This window comes from Numida meleagris, chromosome 1 (genome assembly GCF_002078875.1).
Source record: "Numida meleagris isolate 19003 breed g44 Domestic line chromosome 1, NumMel1.0, whole genome shotgun sequence".
NCBI classification, from domain to species: Eukaryota; Metazoa; Chordata; class Aves; order Galliformes; family Numididae; genus Numida; species Numida meleagris.
The window spans coordinates 68,910,709-68,930,714 of NC_034409.1; the positions used below are offsets into that span (position 1 = coordinate 68,910,709).

The 20,006-nt window shown below is 42.6% G+C and overlaps 1 protein-coding gene across 2 annotated transcripts; it reads right to left on the reverse strand.

Annotated features, from left to right (window-relative positions):
* TM7SF3 (transmembrane 7 superfamily member 3) lies at positions 2,520–20,006 on the reverse strand. 2 transcript variants are annotated; one of them, XM_021392158.1, is made up of 13 exons: positions 19,871–20,006; positions 18,867–18,940; positions 13,709–13,863; positions 11,824–11,974; positions 11,271–11,391; positions 10,792–10,963; positions 10,025–10,202; positions 8,806–8,892; positions 8,293–8,373; positions 7,395–7,547; positions 5,969–6,066; positions 5,425–5,587; positions 2,520–4,860 (listed from the first exon to the last, which is right to left on the reverse strand). In XM_021392158.1, exons 2-13 carry the CDS (start codon positions 18,934–18,936, stop codon positions 4,598–4,600), a joined length of 1,692 nt encoding a protein of 563 aa, XP_021247833.1. In that variant the 5' UTR covers positions 18,937–18,940; positions 19,871–20,006; the 3' UTR covers positions 2,520–4,597. The 2 variants fall into 2 exon arrangements, with proteins under 2 accessions (XP_021247833.1, XP_021247828.1); XM_021392153.1 differs by lacking the exon at positions 19,871–20,006 and adding an exon at positions 19,087–19,223.

The window sequence follows — 20,006 nt, forward strand, 5'->3', positions numbered from 1 at the left end:
TATTGTACCAATCAAAAACCACTAGGTATATTTTTAAAGATTCAGTTAAAAGTCTGAACTTCCAGCATCAATGGCTGCAGGAAGATTGGTATCCTCCATTCTCTGATCATATGCTCAGGAAGATGACAAACAATTTTTTAATCAATTATATGCATCTCCTCAAATTACTGTCTTCCTATGATATGCGCTATCTGGGCTTTGATGCTTCCTGGACATGACTTCTTTTCCCCATGGCTTTCAGGATAAACGAATCCAGCTCTTTGTGAGCACATTAGATGATTGGCATTACACCAGAAGAGAGCGTGGGTAACCTGGAACAATTGGACAGGGTGGGTTTTGTCATTTTTCTTCTGATGAGTCAGGCTTGTGATGACCCAGTACAGGTAGGTAAGTTGTACACAGCTTCATCCCTCTCCCAGAACAAGCCAAGTTATTGCTGTTTTGGAGTTGTCTTCTCCCAGTATGCAGCAGAGCGTGATGCCTTGTACACCCAAGCAGGAGGCTGCTATCTGCCCATAGCTACCTGCTAGTAGACAAGGGCCAAGAGCAGATGAAATGCATCTTCATTAACAAGCATCTGCTTGAATAAACAAAAACATTACTTTGAGCTGTTGCTTCTAATGAAAACTGACATATCAGAACCTGCTTATCAATGATGTGGAAGGGGTTGACACAGCTTGGCTTGAGAGCAACAGCACAGACCAGATCTGACATGAAACACGGGAGAGGCCACAGCTCAGGCCAAGCATTCCCTTCTTCTCTGCGATGCACATCACAGCTAAACAAGCAGTTGAAGAAGTGCTGCTTTTGTCCCACCCAAACCCAATGCTAGGGTTTGGATGGCAAAGCTTCGCAACCAGGCCCTGCTGGGAGTGTGAGCAGTTTCAAGACTGCCACCTACCTGTTAGTCACACCCACTCCATAGCTTCTAACTGAAAATAACAACAAGCCTCTTGCCCACAGAAGGCAAAACATTAAGTAAGGCAGGTGTTTTCTCAGAAATCTCTATTGTAGTGTTTACACCACAACTAACAGCTACGCCCCTAGAAGAGCTTCAAGTGCTTTACAACCCAATGTACGTAACGTATTTCTAACACTTGTTGGAAAGGATGTAAGAACAGTAACTAGTACATTTTCTTCTTACTAAGCAGTAGCAGCACACACCATTAGATTGGAAGATACAGGTCCATCATTCTTCCCCGTGAATAGAGCTGCTCACACAAGATACAACTGCAGGGATGATGGTGGAACTTACATTGCAGGCCCCTTCTCATAGTCTCCCATCACCTGTTCTAAAAAAAAAAAAACCAAAGCACAGTACCCCTCTGGAAAGCATGGCTTGCTCCTATTTCAAGCTATGCTTTCTGAAGACCTAGGGAGGCAGGTGGGCAAGCTGCCTTACATATGTTGTGCTCCATGAAATATGGGAGTCAGCCTGAGTTTCTGCTTTAAAAATAAGAAAGCAAGAGACAAGGACAAAGGAAACCTTCTCTTTGAGAAAGATCAGTGTCCTTGTGTCTAGCTGTGCCACAGCTCATTTCAAAACTGGGAAAGCGAGGAGAGGAGGAAGAAAGTTTCTCCTTTAGCTTTAAGGCAGTTCTGCATGTGTTTCAGTCCTAGAAATGCTGAAGGAGCAACGAGGACAAACACCATGATGTAATCATCACAGCACTGTTACAGTGCAGTGAGGACTGCAGAAATGCAGTGACAGCAGGTGGGTTCTCTAAGGCAGAGAGAGGCAGATCATCATAATCCAGGAGACTCCAGCTTGCAATCAACACACCTGGTTTTGCAGAGGTATCAGCACCTAGAACTTCCCAAGAAGCATTAAATAGCATCAGTTTAAGCTAGCACAACTGCAAGGTAGGTGCTGGGCTGGGCTAGCTGCGTAAGTGCTTCCAGTGAGAGGTGCTGCAGTGAGTAGTTTTCTGTACTTGCACAGTACAGAAATGCATAGCAAGCTGGAATCCAGTCTCTCTTGCAGCTGCCACAAATGGTACACAAGAGGTTTAAAAAATCCCCCCAGTGCTCCAGTGAATCAGTTAGTATATTCTGACAACAATCACTATTAAGCACTATGGCTTACGGAACAGGAAGATAAACCATGCTCAATTTTTAATTGGAAAAAAGACCATCTCCATTTCAGGAGATCAGAAGAGTTCCAAGCCTAACTCTGCCTCAGCCTTCCTACAGGATCCTGCAGACTAGTTTCCAGTCGGGAGCTTGACACAAACTTCTTTTGTCCTTTAGAACTTTGTCCAATGAAGCTACAGACACCTCTCCAGCTCCTGCAATCCTACAGAATGTGACTGGTCTCAGCCTGGACCTCAGGGTGTCACTGTGACTGCATTCAGTCCTTGTGACAGGTTAGTGTCTCCTACCATATCCTTTGATGGTAGGAAATTTCAGGACAACCAACCACTACAACTTGCTTCAGCATTTGTGAAGCAAGTTTGTACAATCAGTGATTGTAAAAGTGACACTGAATTCAGCATGAAGACATCCCCTCAGTTACAATATTATTTCAAAAGACATCTTTATTATAAAAAGATATAGAAAATTAGAGTTCAACTTGTTTCTTTCAGAATGCTAGTCACAACAGTTATAAAAAAACAAGGTAAACATGTTTAAGAGCATTTGTATACCAAATAAGTGTTTGCTACTTAGTCAAATACACAAAGACAAGCTCAGTATCAGTGCAGTAAGGGCAGCCAGTGAACATCAGTCCATCAGAGACCAAGGAAAGAGCTTCTCATTTACCCCCATCTGCCACAGAGAACAGCAGAATGAAGCAAGACCCTAAATGTAGGATTTCAGCCTTGCTCAGCTGTTTGAGCCAAGTGTACCAGCTCCAAGCAGTCATGGGATTTGTCTCTAAACATCAGATCCGCTCAGTCACCTCAGAGGCTATGCCATGCTACAAAGTTTCACTCCTTACAAGCTGAGAAGAGGCTGTAAAATTGAGTTACTTTGAAGTCATTGGTTCTCTTCTACTGCTAGAATGTTTAAGCTTTCAAGTAAGTTCTCAGATAGAGTAGTATTGTCACTTTCCTCAGTGGGTAGTTTCTGACACACCTGCTGCCAAGAATTTAAAGTAGTGGCTGAGAACTGAAGTTTTACCAGCAGGTTATTCACTAGCAGTGGTTCCATTCAAGTAGCAGATCAGCCATCCACCTCCAGACAGGAAGGACTATGTACTCTGCTGCCCACACTAAAGGTATAAAGATAGGAAGAAGAAATTAAAAAGTTTTAAAAAAAATTAGAAAGAGCCACCAAAACCTGTATCAAGAATCAATGTAATGCATTGCTTTCATTGCTATTTAATATAAGACAGACCACAATGTAAATACTGAGGATATAGACCAGGACCGGGCAGGGGGTGGGCAGTAAAACCCAAGGACAGCCTCAGGTCAGTTTGTACATTAACGTGAGCCAAACCCACAAGGCTCCAGTTTGCATTTTGAAAATGGCTGCTTGTTTTATTTAAGGAAGTGAATAAAGCCACCAAACAAGATGCAATTTTCCACCGAACACAAGAGTGGTCCTTTATCTGTTTTTACACTGCATTCATATTGGGAAAATGCAATCGGAGTTGCTAAGGAACACATTGAGTCAGCAAGGATCTTGGTCAGTATTTTGCCTGCAGTATGCTATTCTCACCTTTAAAGGCAAAAATTAAAAGATCGATTGATTAAAGAAAAAAAAACAACCACAACAGTTAGTGTTTCAACTAATTCCAGGAAAGACTGACATTGGCAATAAAGTGCTTATTCCAGTTACTCTCTTTGGCAGCACCTCATCAAAAAAAAGATGATACCAGAGACAAAGCAAGTCGTAGGCTATTCAGAAAGCAAATAAGGAAGCAAGCCACTTGCGTTCTCTTAGCAGTCATCTCTGTACAAAGACCAGATGACCAGCCTGCTACAGAACCAAGCAAAAGAGGGAGAAAGTAGTCTCAGATCAGCTTCACTTCCTGAGCCCCAGTGTGCTCACTTACAACAGTTAATTCAGTGCAGTTTAAATTCAAGTCACTTAATTTAGCTTGCAAGGTTCAGTAATGTGTCTTGGACACAACTGTGTCTGCAGCCACACATTTCGTACCTATTAGAAGATGATACTTCAGTTCCTGCTAGAAGAACTCCTTCTGTATATGACCCTTGTCTTTCTTCCCTTGCAAGATGGCAGACTGCTCACCTCCAAGAACAAGTTAGGCAATATTTTGGCAGAAATTTTCACACCGTGAGGGAAGAACCAGTGTTGCACAGGTTGCTTTCTAAGGGCTGTTCTATACTCCCATACCTGAACATCAAACTAGCTCACTACAAGACAAATACCTGTACTTGACCCTTAATATGAGATCTCTGCAGCCAGACATACACATTACAGCAGTCTGAATGGGCCATTGAGGAATGTCACAAAACAGCATGTAGTGGACAGGACAGATAATTTTTCCTTCGAGTTGAAGAAACAGCCTCCTCTTATTACACAGGACAAGTTGACAGCGGTAGAAGCCTGCACTGCTGGCTGGTTTGCTGGTGATAACTTATCTTGCCATTGTTAGATTCTTCCTCTCTGTTCCCACCAGTTATTGAGCTGGTTACAGAAGCAATGGAGTTCTTTCCCCAGCTGGTTGCTCCTTCTGAAAAAGCTCTTTAATCTGTAGCAGCTTGCTGTGGATCCTCTCTCTTAGGGGAGGGATATGATGGCTGGGGTCTAAGACATTTGTGCTTCTGCGCTCCCTTTCCCGTTTCCAGGTGAGGTAAGGGTGTGGTGGGAAGGGCACTTCACTTCTCTCTCTGCGAAGCTGCACAGTTACTCCACTAAGGGCCAGCATTATCCACACTGCCAGGACAATAAAGTCTAAAAGAAAAAAAAGAAAAAGCACTGATTCCCATAAAACTTGGAAGGAATCATGATGTTTGTCCAAGTGTTCAAGACTAAGATGGATGGGGCTTTGGACAACCTGGTCTACCCACAGCAGAGGGGCCACAACTTTAAGGTCCCTTCCAGCCCAATCCGTTCTATGATTCCCAAGTACAAACACTGACAAGTTTGGAAACAGGAAGGAATGACATATTGCCTCTGCATCCTCGTGGGCAGAAAGAATAACGATGCGAAGGCAAGAACAAGGACGTTCAGTCATTGTCCCTTAGACTGCCACTCTGCAAACACAGCAGTTCAAAGCTGAAAAGCTCCTCGGGTAAGCTCCTTGTTACACAGCATTTGTTGCAAGGTTCATGTCTGAGTCAGCTCAGTGTTACTTCTAGAGGACTGAAATTCATCATCTGGGTGTTAAAATCTCCCACCATACTTCTTATGTTACCCTTTCATCCCCTCAACATTTACTGTTTACAAAGGCAAAGATGCAGTTCTCAAGTATTTCTCACTTCTTTTTTTTAAAGGAAGTATAAGAACAGCACTCACCATTTGTTTGAAAAGGCACGTTGGTGTAAGCTCTGTTAAAGTAATCATTGAGGAGCCTTCTGAGCAGGTCTAAGGCAATGTAAGCAAGACTTGTGTAAACATAGCATGCAATAGCCAGGACCACCGCGTAAGAGCCTACTATTCCACAGGCTAGTATGTTCAGCTGGAAAGGGGAAGAAAAACAGAACTTTAGGAAACTGACCAGCACTGTACTCCCCCATCTCTTTAATGCAATATTTCATCAGTTCTACCAGAAGAATTTGGCTTGCCCACACCCTGTTATCCAGGCATCCTATTAAGACAGCTGAGGTAGGCCAGTAGAAGTGTTACTAGTTGTGTGCAGTGATGCAAAAAAAAAGTCATTCCTTTCCTTATGGACCATTTAGTACAAGCAGCAGTGAATAGGAACTCCTTAGAGCTGATCCTGTACTGAGTTTCATGAAGCTATGTTAGATCTTCTACACATCCCACAGGACTGCAGTTTGGATAATGGTCTGAAACCCTTTCCCCCCCTCCTCCCATGGAGGAAGAGGAGATTACTTACAATTCTTGGACAGCCAACAAAAAGCACTGGAATCATCAAGGCCACAGAAGAAAAGGTCACCCAGAACACAACATCATCACGGAACACCCTGTAGTCTCCTGCAAAGACACCATATTCCACAAATAGTTTTCTAGCGTTAGTAAATAATTTTTTTTTTTAGTGGTTGTAGTAGTAAGCTTCTCCCTAAAGATTCTGTACGTTCAGAAATTTTAGAAATACCTGGAGCACGATGTTGAAAAGGTTAGCTTTTGAGCTCAAATGCCAATTAGAAGTGCACTGTAGTACTGTTACTCAGAACAGATTGTTCCAGTTTAGCACAGGTCCTAAATTGGGAAGCAGATCTTGTTCATCAAGCAAGTTTTTCAGTGAAGTATACACTACTCATCTGGTAAGAGTGAAAAGCAGAGTACTTCCATCTAATAAGAAGCCATTTTATTGCTTATATAGTTTTATAGTTTATGAACCTGTATCTACATAGGTTTTACTATAGGACCTGGTGCAAGCGCAGCCACCACAATATATGGCAAGAAGCTCTTCTGGCTTTAGGAATAATAAAGTTACTTGATTAAACACTAAAAGCAGGGGGAGCAAAGTAAAGGCCTGTCAATTAAACAGGGGACTAGCTGACTCTAATTTGCTCACTATTTTACTTTAGTAAAGAGCAACCAGGGAATGCATGGATTATTACACAACCACAGCCTGAGAAAAAGAGACAACCTTGAAAAGGGAAAAAACTGCCCCACCAGGAGATCTTAAGTAGGAAAGCTGGAAAGGAAAGCATTTATGAGATTTAAAAGGTACAGCAAAGAAAGCAGTGCAGCTGATGCCTTGATGTCCCTGAGGGATTTCAGCTCAGCAGCCTTTCTTGCTTTGCTGTGGTTTACCTGTTGCTCCTCTTAAGGAAGTAATTCTAAAAATGCCTGTGATGTCAGTTCAGCTGCAAATACAAGTTTGAGCCTTACAGTAAAGTGCTGCCAGAGCACTGCACTGCACTATGGTAAAAGGTAACAGCAAGAGCTCCTCTTTATCCACAATGCCTTCATACCTGAAACCTCAGAGTCAGACCACAGATTTTCTACTGTAACTTGCTCTGGATCAGAGAACAAGACAGACAGCAAATGCTTGCCTGGAGCAAAGCTGGTATTAGATTACTGAAATGCAAGCAGTTTGGGTACTAAGAATAAGCATTTTCCTTTTCCCACCAGTGCTGATTCTCCAAATAGCTTTAACTGCCGCACACCTGGAAGAAAGCTTCAGGGACATCTCTAATCCCTCCAAAACCAGAAAGGGAAAAAAAAAAATAAGAGACAAATCACACTAAGATACACCAGATAGGGGCATTTGTTTTAGAGCCTTGCAGTCCCTGTAATGTAGAAGGGACGTATCACTCAGTAGTCACTTGGCAGCAAAATATTTCAGTACATACCTAGTGGAGTAAAGAAGACCATTGATGAGAAGAGAAATCCCAGCACAAGTCCAATAATCAACATACAGAGTAGGACAGAGCCAAACCTCCACCAGCTTGCAACCAGGAGAATCCCTCCAATAATCCCAGCTACTGCTGTCAAAATAAGACGCACTGAAAAATAAAACAGGAAATTCTAAACTAAGAACAGTAGCAACATCCTGAAAATCTCAGTTATTGCAATAACATACTCAACAGCTTCACTTGCATGCTTGGTCATTACCTAATGAAGGTTTTCAGAAACTTTCTGAAAAAAGCCCACATTTGTGCTTCACGTATTTCACCAACTCCAGTCAGTAACTGAGAGTATGCTACTGAAAGAGTGACATAAGATTGTAATGAAGGTGTTGCTACTATGTAGCAGAGTACCTTGAGTTCCCAGAGAAGTTATGTTGCAATAGATATGGCATTATCAGAAAAGCAACTATATGAGGTAGGATGTAATAAAGACAAAGGAACCAATTCTTGCCAGTCCAGACTGGTTGCAGTTGCTTATTCTGTCTTACAGATAGAACCTGCATTGATCTGAAATTGAGGTTTACCCATTATGGAAGAGGCAGGAAGGAAGCATATTGCAAATTCCAGATAGCTTCTAAACCTGCACCTCCCTTGGATAGATTTGCAAATTTTTCTTTCATAGTTGTAGCTATTAATTCCACTTTATTGTCTGAGGTTGAAAACAATAATTACTCTGTTGTGTATTCAGCTGTTACAGTAATCACAGCTCAGGTCAAGTACTCACATACTATACTTTTTTTTTTTAATATTTTCCAAGGCTTGCCAGCTGCAAGCATAACTTAAGAGATCCATAGCAATAATGTTTTGGGAAGAAGACAGGGTTATCCTGACATCTACTCACCATCATAACCAAGGCCAGTTACCCTAGTGATGAATACAAAGAAGAAGAATCCTGTGAATATGAATCCCATGAAGAATAAGTCTAGAGATAAGAGAAAAGTGATTTAGTATGCTATCATATCACATGATACCAAGTCTACCTCAGTAGATCTGCAGACCCCTCTGTTTTACAACTGGGAAGGGAGATCTCAGTTTACTAGCTGTTAAACTGAAGGAGACAGCCAATACTTTGTTCTGGAAAGGGCAGTTCCAAAGTACTTCAAATAAGTAAAAATTACACATCTATATTCATGCTCCCCAGCACGCACCCTGGTTCTGGGTTCCTGTTCTTGGAATACCAGAAACTTCTTGTTTAGCATTCAAGAGATCTGACCCTGCTAAAGCAGGACTATGGACCTAATTGACATGTAATCACTACCGGGTGATTCTTAGCAAAAACACTACAGTTTTCAGTCACAGCAAGTTACACTTATGAATTCCAACAATAGTTATGAGAAGAAAAACCACTCCGTACCTGTTTTCCAGAATCTGTGTCCAAAAAAGCATGTGAAGAGACCAAAAACAGCAAGAGCAGTGAAGAAGATTTTGGTAGAGAGTTTGCCTACAGAGAGAAAGAATGGGTTACTAGAGCATTCTCTTCTAGTAGTCCCAACAGTGACACTAACATAAGGTCAGGTTGTCATCACTTAGTCTGTCAACAACATAACTACTGCTCCTTTGGACTTACAGTGAAAACAAGTCTGCAGCGTTTGACCTAACAAATATCTTAAGATCCTCAACAGAATATTTAAGTAGCTCCAGTTTAAGCTGCAGTTAAAAGCTTCCACCTTACTGAAGAGACTGAAGTTTCTGTAACCATTAGTCAGGCAGTTGTAACTTGCCATTTGCAGTACCACTCTTACAGCTTTACCTGAAAATTCTCTACTCAGTTTTTAAAATAGTCAGTGATAGAGCAGTTAATTTTTATCTTTGCATCCTTCATCTTTATCTACAAAGAATTTATTTTTCATGCAACAGAAAAAACCATCAGTATTTCAAGTACAGTTCATCTCTGCCTCCTAGGAAGAATCCTTACTGATATTTAGGCTACGTTTCTCTAGTTTTCTGAATTAGAGGAAAGGTTTTTAAGCCCAGATAATGTTTCTTATTACCTCATAAGACACCAAATTTGACAAGTCACCTCTGTAATAATTAAGCAAATGAGGACAAATTTTGCTTTATGAACCACATTCTATCCATTATTCTTGTTCCTTCAGTTTGCTCTTCTTGCCCTCAAATTCTATAATTACATAACCTCACAGAAAGTAATATGACTTTGTAATCAGATTTCTATTGCTGGCATTATATTCATGCTTGTTTTTAAGGTGACCATCCCATTCCAAAATATTTGAAAGTTACTGACTGCTATTAGCATGAGCACAGCTCAAGACTTCGAGCTGGACTCTAATCCAGACCGTGTTTTATCAGCTTAGTTTCACATGCATCACCCACAAAGTAACTTAAAACTATTTAGCCTGTTCAAATGGAAAAAGCTGGAGGGAGACCAATCACTAATAGTTCTCCATAGACTAATATTTATAATTCTAGACTTTCTCCTCAGTCAAGACAATGACTCAAAGTAACAAAAATATACCAAGAGTATATATTTACACATGTAAAAATCTCTCAAAAAAAGCACCAGTCAGCACTTTGGAGCATAAGCTTGAATTGTGCTCCAACAAGACCCAACTTACTAAGAGAAGAGCAGTTATCCACTAGGTCAGCAAAGCTGCAGGCATATGTGTGAGCAGGTATGTATGCAGCAGAAGTATTCCAAAGAGGATCCCATACTATGACATTGTAGATCACACCTTGCCCAGGGAGCGAGGAAAAGTATACATCTGTCTTATCATCACTTGTCACTGTAAGCATCTGGAACAGTAAAGAATATTTTTAATTCCAGAGACCTGCTTGTCACTATTTCTAATGCCATGGCGATGTACTCACACAGCTAAAGCAATACTCAGCAGCTCAAGGAAGACCAGCAAGAACTGAAACAGGAGCTTTGCTATTTGAACCCTCCCAATATTACCAAATGAAGGGTTAAAGGCTTACAGGATTGCCACCACTATCCTCAACATAAAGCAGTGCTTTCTGACAGCACATTAGATTTTCCTATCCATGTTTTATTCCTCCCCATTTGAGGGCAGAGTCCATTTCTTCCTATCAGTCTTCTACCCCAAATCTGCCCTCTGAAGCAGGGAGGCTGCTATTCTACTCCCCAGCAAGGCCAGATAGGTCATGGCCACTGACATTTTCACCTTCTGTTCCCTCCAATCTCTTCGCTGGGAGTAGGTAAACATGCCACAAGTGTTTGCTTTACCATATCTGCTCTCTTTATGTCCCTCCGAACTGGGGTCAGTTTCTAGTCCAGTTCAACTTAAGGGAGAGAAGAACAGGGAAGGAAGATTTTCATACAGTGCACTGCCAAGCACCTCATAGACCAAGGTTTCACACTTACTTTAACACCATTAGCTTTGATACTTTGCACCTCAGACATCTTCCGAATGTGGCTCATGAGCACCATCTCAGAAAGATCGTTTTCTGGTAAGAAGTACTGGTAGACATCATAGCGCAGCCGCCATCTGGAGTTCTGACCAGTTCCTGAATCACAGGATGGTGGGTTTGCTCCTCTACAATTAAGAAGATGTCAGCAACATGCTTGGCACAAGCCTTCATATGCATGATCTCTCCCACAAGATGCAACTTCCAGGTAACTTAAGTTACCTCTTCCTCCTCTTTCTTTTCCTCACGTACTTCTTAGATTACTAGTTGCAGCAAACAATATTTCTACTAGTAGTTAGATGTTCAACCTTTCCATTAAATCTTGTATTATCACCCTAGTCAAATACAGTGGAAGGAAACTCCAATACAGAGTCTAGTCAGAGCACTGAAGCCCCCACTCATTTCTTTTTTTTTTTTTTTTTTAAAACTACATACCTCATATACCCCAAGTTTGCAGGGGCAAACTTGATGCGTACATCAGCCAATGTGTAGTCTAGATAAATGTTGGGATCCACTTCCAAGTCAAATTCTAGATTGCAGCCTCCAGGTATAGGATCTGGAAAATAAAACAAAAAAATAGATGTAGTAGTTCTTACTTCTTCCTTATATAATATGAAAAAAAGTTTAAGACCTCAGCAACACACACATTTGCAGGCATAGTCTGATGCTGAGTACCCAGAATTGTATTGTCTGCAGGACTAGAGCCTAACAAGTTATGTCACTGCAATCACTAAAACAAATCCTAATATACATGCACAGCACTTTTCTACTTTGAGGCTGAAGTCATGACAAGACCACACATCTTATACACAAATCATAATTCAGTAATGAAACTAAGCTTTGGCAGCCTGGAAGGGTTTGTGCCATCTCTACCACGTGCTTTTGCCATGCAGTAATATCACTTCTGAAAATGCAACACCTCATTCTACAGTTCGCTTGTAGTAAAGCAGAGCTGGTGTCCCTTAAAAAAAGAAAAAGGGCAACATACCTTTCTCCATATACGGAATAGAGATAGCTGTGCTTAGCACCCGGTTAGCATCCAGAGATCGAAGGTACCACGTACACACAGTCTGTTGAGGTCGAAGGATGGAAATCAGCCCTCTGTCTACACCAGTTCCTGAGCTGTTTGTAGATGGATTCTGGACAGAAACACATTATATAAACAAGCAATTAATTGTGATCATGTTTTACCACAGCTAAACATATTGCACAGGAGTCACATTCCTGCCACAGGCCTGTAGGGCACACATTTCAGTGTCAGTTGCTACAGGTGAGGCATTCAGCTAGCTAGCAGTAGCTCAGAGCTGGGGGGAAAAAAAAGCAGCTGTCAACACTGCACATTGGTCAGTTCAGGTTAAAAAGAAAAAAGAAACCTGAAAGTCTGAGACTGTTGAAGTAGTAACATCAAAAGCAAATTGCAGAGATTTCTAGGTAGCTAAGTTTACTAGTGTACAGATATGGAGTGATTAGTAAAGGTATAAAGGGATTAGAATATCTCTTACAAAAAGCTGTAAAGAAACTAATGAGCAATCCTGAGAACCAGAGTGCCAAAACACCTCACTATCTCCACCAAAATGGAGTCTACTTTATAACAGCTGGCTTTAACATGAACCATGACAGACAACCACTGATCTAATCCTCACCCTCACCACTCCTTTCAGAACCAAGAGCCTTGAGGAAAGATCAGACAGCAGCAACCACATCATTCGTGGACGGAACAACCAAGATTTGACCTGCAGTCAAATCTTCAGCATGGAAAACATGCTTTTGTCCAAGACCACAAGAGCTACCCAAGGCAATACTGCATGGAGACACATTACACCTGGCAGGCCTTAAGGTCTGGCTCAGTTTCACACCTTCTGAGGCAGACCAGCCCTAAAAGCAGTACAACCACATTAACGTGGCACTACCCTTCACCTGATAAAACCCATACACGCAAGCAGAGCCTGAACTGACAGCAGAAAGCTCTACGGCTGGTAATCAATGACTGAATAAGTATAGCAATAATGCCTCCACCCTGGAATCCTCGGTATTTTAACAGTACAAAGACAACTGAACTGGGTGACTTGTGTTACAGGTTATTCATCTTCAAAGCTTCCCAGCACAGTCCTTGGCACACAATATATTCTCATTTGAAATACCCCGATGGAATACGGGAACCGGATGGCAGCAGTCATGTTGCTACCTAGTACCTCCAGGTTAGTTTACATTCTGCTCAAATCCCACTCATTGCCTCAGAGTACCATAAAAATCAGTATTTCAGATTTCATCCCAGTAATTATGGGACAAAAACAAGGCTAGTGTATAGCAGTAAGAATGCTTGTATTACCAGCTAGATGTAGCAGCCTTCACTGGAGTACTGTGGAAGAATTTCTCCATATGCCACTAAACAAGAATTAATTCAGGAGAGGCAGTTAGGATAATGAGACGCCATACCTACAGCAGCTATACACAAACAACATGAACTGTAGACAGCCAAACATCAAAAAAATGATCATGTTTAGCATAACAAGGCATCTGGCAAATGTTTGTCATGAATCTGTTTTTAATGGGACATGTTGATGGATAGTGGTCAGCAGCCACATATCAAAAGCACCACTCCCACCAAGAGTAAAGAGCACTGAAAAAAAAAAGTCAAGCCAGATCAGAAATTTCTTTGCTATTCAGTTCTCTAAAACAGTAGTCATGACACAAGAGCATGAGAAAGTATTGTTCTAGTTTCAGAAATCCTAAAAGCACATGAACTGCATGGTTTTTATATAATACTTACATAGCTTCAATTCTGTACCCTAAGTGTAGGATAGCCAACACCTACTTTTCCTTTAGGGAAAGAAAAGAAGGACTTGAGAACTGAAACGACACTCTTCCCATACCTTATCAAAGGATATCACCACATCACTTCGCTGTGCGTGTACTTGAAAAACGATGACTGTCACATTGCTTGCAATGTTCCTGATGACTGCTTCCACTGGATTGGTCTGATTAAGTAGCACATTTCTGAATTTTCCCAAGGAGAGCTCAAGAAGACCTGCATTCAAAAAAAAACCACTTGGTTTTTCATTCACATGGGAAGCAGTTATTGAGGGAGTGGGGAAGAGGGCTGGCCCAACATTCATCCACTGGGAACACAGCAAGACATTTTATGCTACTCTCAATCAGAAAATTCAGGCTTCAGAGTCTGCTATACACAAAGCTCTGCCTACAAGGGATACAGCTAGGAAAACTGCTGTGCAGTCTGGCTCTCTCCTAAGCATACAGGACATCACAGAACTGAAAAGACCTCAAGAGATTGAGTCCAACCCCTCTGCTAAAGCACATACCCTACAATAGGTCACACAGGTAAGCATCCAAACTGATCTTCCATATCTCCATAAAAGGAGACTCCACAACCTCTCTGGACATGACTTCCTGCCAGGAGCTCAGTCCACCCCCTGTACAGTTGAGCTCATCGGCAACAAACACCAGTTGCAGACGACCAATTAGTGCAATGAAGGGCAAATACCATTCAGTAAATATGACACTGAGGACTACTTGCTCTTCTGCAGATACAGAAGAGTATGCTCATATTAGCCAGCCAACATGCAGAATATCTGCTAGACTTCTTGGGCAAATTTCCCAGTGATGGTAATTGCATCAAGTTCTACAACAGCATCAAACTTGTTGTTTACATACATACACTTAACTACTTTCAGTTTTTCACATGTAATTTGCTCACAAATTATTCTAATTATTAGGACTGTTGTATCCTAATTTCTGCATCTAGTTTCATCACTTCTTCCTAGATGCAGTCAATATCATTTTTTTCTGGGATGAACATAGCTCCATCGTTTGCTGTCATTTCAATTTAAAGAGAAACACATGACCCAGAATATAAGGTTCTCTGAGAATCAGCTTTGGCTTGTTGTTCAAGTCCTGCAAGAAAGTCTGCTTTCTTCCTGTGCTGTGCTCTTGGGAAACACAGAATCCCAGGAGAGGGAAGAGAAGCAGCTGTATGAAAGCCATGAGATTCTCTTTTGTTATAAAGTAGAGACTGTAGGCTTGTAGCATGAACAATGCCTTTGAGCATTGCATTGTGATGCTCCACAAGAATTCCCCTGCATAGGCACAAACACAAAGCCAGCTGACCTAAAACTTACCAAGCTTAAGAACAAATACACCACTTCTGCAAAGTTGCCTCTCCTAGTATGAAGGTTGATACTGCCATGTTACTCTGTGCCTTCATTGGAGTACAAATATCCCATTCACACTGGATGGGTCAGGTGTTTCCCTTTCTGAAACAAAGAGTCTTCTCATTCTAAACTCTGTACATTGAACTCTGTACCCCTTTTAGCTCTTTCTTGTTACTCTTCATTCTCTCCTCTTTGGCAGGTTTCTTTGCCTTTTGATGTGCAAAAAGAGGTGACCTACCTTTAAACATCTTCCATTCTTCTCACAGCAGAGAGAAAGCAGGAAAAATAACTCATTTCATCTTACTAACTTCAATCCTTACTTCAGTCCTACGCTCACCCCAGAAGTTTGACAATTACCAATACCAGATCACCAGCAAACCCCTTGCTGAAATACGTGGATCACAAATCATCCAGGAGAAAGATTGACGTGGCAATATGACAAAAAAAATCTTTAGCTTATGTTAAAATAAATATTTTCAAGCATTTTGAGTATTTTTCAATCTCTGAAGCCCCCTGAGTATCATTCATATACTTGTCCCCTCCACAAAATCTCTGTTCTCTGAAGACCTGAAGTTATATCAGAAAGGCAACAACATATGAATGCTAGAGAAAAGTGTTCTAAATGCACTGCTGACTTTCTATGCACTCAAACTTGCTGGGAGTTTTGAACAGAGGAGAATCTCCCTGGACTTTAAAAGTAGCTTTTTGAACCGCAGGATGTTCACTCCACAATGTTATTTTAAGGAAAGAAAAACTGAAACCATATACATCTTCTCTATACTCTACAACAAGGGGAAAAACAGCTTTGCTCTGCCTTGTTTCTCACCTCCACTCTCTTCTTACACCCTGAGGCCTCCGCATATATAAGGTCAGATTTGTCAGCAAAGCATGCAGCCACTACCTCAACATGATCATGAGACTCTAAATGTCAGAGACACTCTCTCAGATTTAATTAGTGTGGTAAACTAAGGCATGGTGTTCTATATTACATTACTGTTTGCATAACTGCTCCTAGACAGTGCATGTGACATATTTTAAGCCAGAGTCTGGACAGAAGACTATAGATGCAGAGTTAGGAACAAGAATGGCTACATCCATGAGACTAGTGTTTTTCAGATGGTTGTCTACAAGCTCCTTGAACTGCACTTCTAGTTGTGCTTGAAAGATTACTAAGGAGAGTTCGCAAGAACTGCAGAGCTGCAGAACCTTTTAAGTCATTTGCTGGAAGAATAATTGCTACATTACCAAACTACAATGCCTAAAACCTTCTTGCTTTCTCCATTTCCATCATTTGTTGAAGACACTGGTGGTGCTCTGAAGGAGACAGGAGCATGGGAAGCAAGACAGACCAACCTACTCACAATTCATCAGGCCCATCACTATCATGTTTTCAGACAGCCATTAAATCGCCTGAGCTCAGTGTAATTTGTAATGGAGCTTAGTGTTGGCAAAGTATCTGCTTTGAAAGTTAGCAGCTAAAGACATACAGTTCCTGTTAAGAAACTCCATCACTGCTTATGCAGAAACAGCCTTTACAACTACAGGGCTGTGCTCAATCAGTATACTTGTCTCTAGTAAGAGAAAATGCATTTCAGTTCTGTGCCAGGCAGCTTACAGATACACTGAGTTACCTTACATGAGTTTTTAGAGGCAAGAAGAGCCTTTCCATGCAGGAGGAACATCAGCAGAAAGATCTAGACATTTTGAGCAGGGAAAACTGAGCACATTGTTATCTTTATTAAACTATCATGTTAAATCAGACCTTCCAGGGCCATACATACATGGATGCATATCAGAATCCTCAGTCTTCCCACACTAGTACAACCCCAAATAAAGGCACTCCCACCAAAAGAAACAAGGAGATTTATGAAATTTCCTAAGTTTTTAACTCGTGTGATTGAGATTCAGAGCACAGCTGGATGCTACATGAAGACACAGTACCACACCTGCAGCATTCCCATCCCAGAAGATGGTACTGTCCACCAAGTTGTAGAATTCATTAGGGTCTTCTACAGTTTGAAAAAACAGACAGTGAAAAGTACTCACGTCACCTGCTCACATGTCCTAATCCACTGATTTACAGCCAAAATATGCAAGCTCTGGCTTAAGTACATTGCTGGTACTGTTGATTAGGGTATCACTTGCATCTTGAGACATGACACAACAAGGAGGCATTACTACCCAGATGTGCAAGTGAACAGCTGTCCAATACATTCAGAGATCAGAGTAGCCCTGTGGGAACTTCTTAAAGTCTGTCTCTGCATAGACTAAACAACTAGCACAAACTAAGTAGATCCAGATAAGCTGGAAGGGAGACACCATTCAATTGCTTTGTATTTTTCATGCTTTTAGCATAGCTGTATCTTAACTGAAGGATGGTCTTGATCCACCTAAAACTTCAGCATAAGGGCATTGCTCAAGCCTAATTACACTACAAACTCACTTTTGTTTTTGCATCACTGAAAAAACTGGTTTGGAATTAGCAAACAAGGCAAACTGCACTCCTATTTCAAGAAGGTGGAGCTCCCTTAGTGCTTTAAACATAATGCATATTGCTTCTAAAGTATAAAAGCTAAGTTTAAAGAGCTGCAGCTCATCAGAACCCCAGAAAGGCATGTAGCCCATTATGGACAGATTTTACTTATCTGTACTTTAAAATTGCAGTGGGATCTTTTAGTATTAGCAGATGCAGAAATCACCCCTGCAAACCTGGGTATCCAGGACTGAATAACCACAGGACAATTTCAAATCAGTGAACCATAAAGTAGGTGTCCTTGTTTAAAGGGCCTAATAGTCAGCTAGGTCTTGGTACACAAATCACACAGCTCATTAACTTCTCACGAGGAAAACGTTCTTCTTCCCTTCCACTCTTAGTTCTGCAAGGAGACACAGTGACAGCCTCCTTCAAGACAAAGCAGCTGCTGTCTCACTTCAATTCTGCATTTATACATACAGTTAGAAAACAAAACAATACAACACCACTTAAAATCAAGTCTGGGAGACATACTGCTTGTCTGAGACTTCATCCTCAAACCTGCTCAATGCTACTAAACACCAAGCATAAGCTCTCTGTGCCTGCATGAAGCACCCTGAGATATAGGCATGAGACTAGGAAAGGAAGACTTGCACACTTGAGACTGATTCCAAATAGGGCCGTGAAGCATTTCAACGTATCTCAAGGGCAGATATCTCCTTTTTTAAGCTTCATTAGACGCTAGTTTAAAAGCGAAGAAAACCTGAAACAAGCTTATATCAGCCCTACTATCAGAGACTGCTTGCTTATCTCTGAGGAAACTATTTTTTCACACGCAGGAAAAGCGTTAACAAGCATCTGTTAAGTCTTCCCAAGATACAATCATCACAGTGCACTTAACTCCGGGGGCCCATTTTCGTCCCATGCACAACTACAAGGGAATTACAAAAAAAAAAAAAAAAAAGGCCACGCTCAGTAAAGTCAGATTACATCAGCATGGCCAACAACCCACTGCAGGAGCCGAGTTCCAAGCTCTTGGGGCTGTCGCTCGCGTCCTTGATTTTGAAGGGACGGTTTGTGGTCTACGATTAGCAAGGTGCTGGAAAGCCAAAACCTCTCCTAAGAAGCAATTAACTTTCTTCCCTTTCTTATAAGAAGGGGGTGTAAAAACTTACATATCTCTACACCAAACCCATCGGCCTGCACCAGATCCCCACAACAGCGCGGGTGCAGTCCAGCAGAGCCACGCAGGGGGTAAAACAACAGCGTTTATAGCTAGACAGTAAGCTGCAAAGCCGGCCTCGCGCTAAGGAAACACCGCAGGATGGCTGTGAGCTACGCACCCAGACACGACGCCCCTTCCCCGCAGCCCCCCGACACCGCACTCACCTGAGGCGCCGCCATCGCGCAGCGTCCCGAGGAGCCCCAGGAGCAGCACAGCGCCGGGAGGGAGCCGCATGGCGCTGCGGAGGGAACGGAAAGCAGCTGAAACAGGGCCGGGGCGCAAAGAAGAAGCCGGGCGGGGCCTGCGAGGAGATGCAGCGCCCTGAGACCGCGCAAACCCCGCCCAACCCAGCTAGTTCCCCCCGCCCCGCACGCATCCACCCACCGAGGGGCTGGGGTAACGGTACCGGCCACCGCCTCAGCGCTCTTTATCCGCCTACGCCGGCTGCGGGGGCAGAGCTGGTGGAGGTCTCCGGGCTGAGCTGCGTACGCGGGAGCGCTGAGTTAATTTTCCTTTTAATTTATTTCTTTAATGGCGCTGCCGTTTTGTTCTCACGCAGGGAGCCCCTGGCTGCCAAGGTGATTCACGGCCGCGTGACAAGAGGCGGGAGGTAAATTAAACGCCTCTTTTTGGAGCGGTGCTGGTGGCTGCTTTCAGCTTTTGCGAGTTTTTAAGGCAGTCTTGTTGCTGTTTCGGCCCTGTTCGTGAATTTGCGTTGTAACCTTGGCTTTAAAAGCCTTTGTGGCATCACCCGTTTTATTGGCTTTTTCTAGGCAGCTTGCTGCGATCCAGCTTCCAGATAACGCGCAGAAGGAAGTCGTGGTTCTGGTGCAAGAACATAGCGTTGAGCACCGGTCTGTGTTTCGGACCGCAGTTATTCCAGATGAGCAGCTGCTCTTTCTTTTCCCTGTTCTGCCTGCAGTGCTCAGGAGGGCTGCCTTTCTCAACTAGGACATCTAGCTCGCTGATGGTATTTTTGTTCAGCTCAGCAACCATCCCGTAGGGTAGAGTCTGTACGAGGGCTGAAGACCCTTAAACGCGGCGTATTGCTCAGTGCCACTGTCGCGGCCGACCTCTCCCAGCGAGACCCCCGCCCTTCGTTCACAGAGAGAAATAAGTACTCCTTATTGCACGTATTGCAGCACTTTCCCCCCTTTTATCTCAATACCTGACCCTGCGAGCGTCCCGGTCTGCAGCGGCGCCCCGCCGGCCCCAGCACAGCCGCTCAGCAGTCGCCGCTCACGCACGCCGGTGGCAGCAAAGCAGGACACCTCACAGCGCCAATGCCCTAGGCTGCGCAGCCT

Bases quoted from the DNA above. Each gene is read 5' to 3' on its own strand.
- TM7SF3 (XM_021392158.1), bottom strand. From the start codon at position 18,936: ATGCGGCTCCCTCCCGGCGCTGTGCTGCTCCTGGGGCTCCTCGGGACG. The intron at 8,893-10,024 runs GTAAGTTGGGTC...TTCTCTCTGTAG, and splicing joins GGATAACTGCTCTTCTCTTA to GCAAACTCTCTACCAAAATC. The intron at 5,588-5,968 runs GTAAGTAATCTC...TCCCCTTTCCAG, and splicing joins TTGTTGGCTGTCCAAGAATT to CTGAACATACTAGCCTGTGG.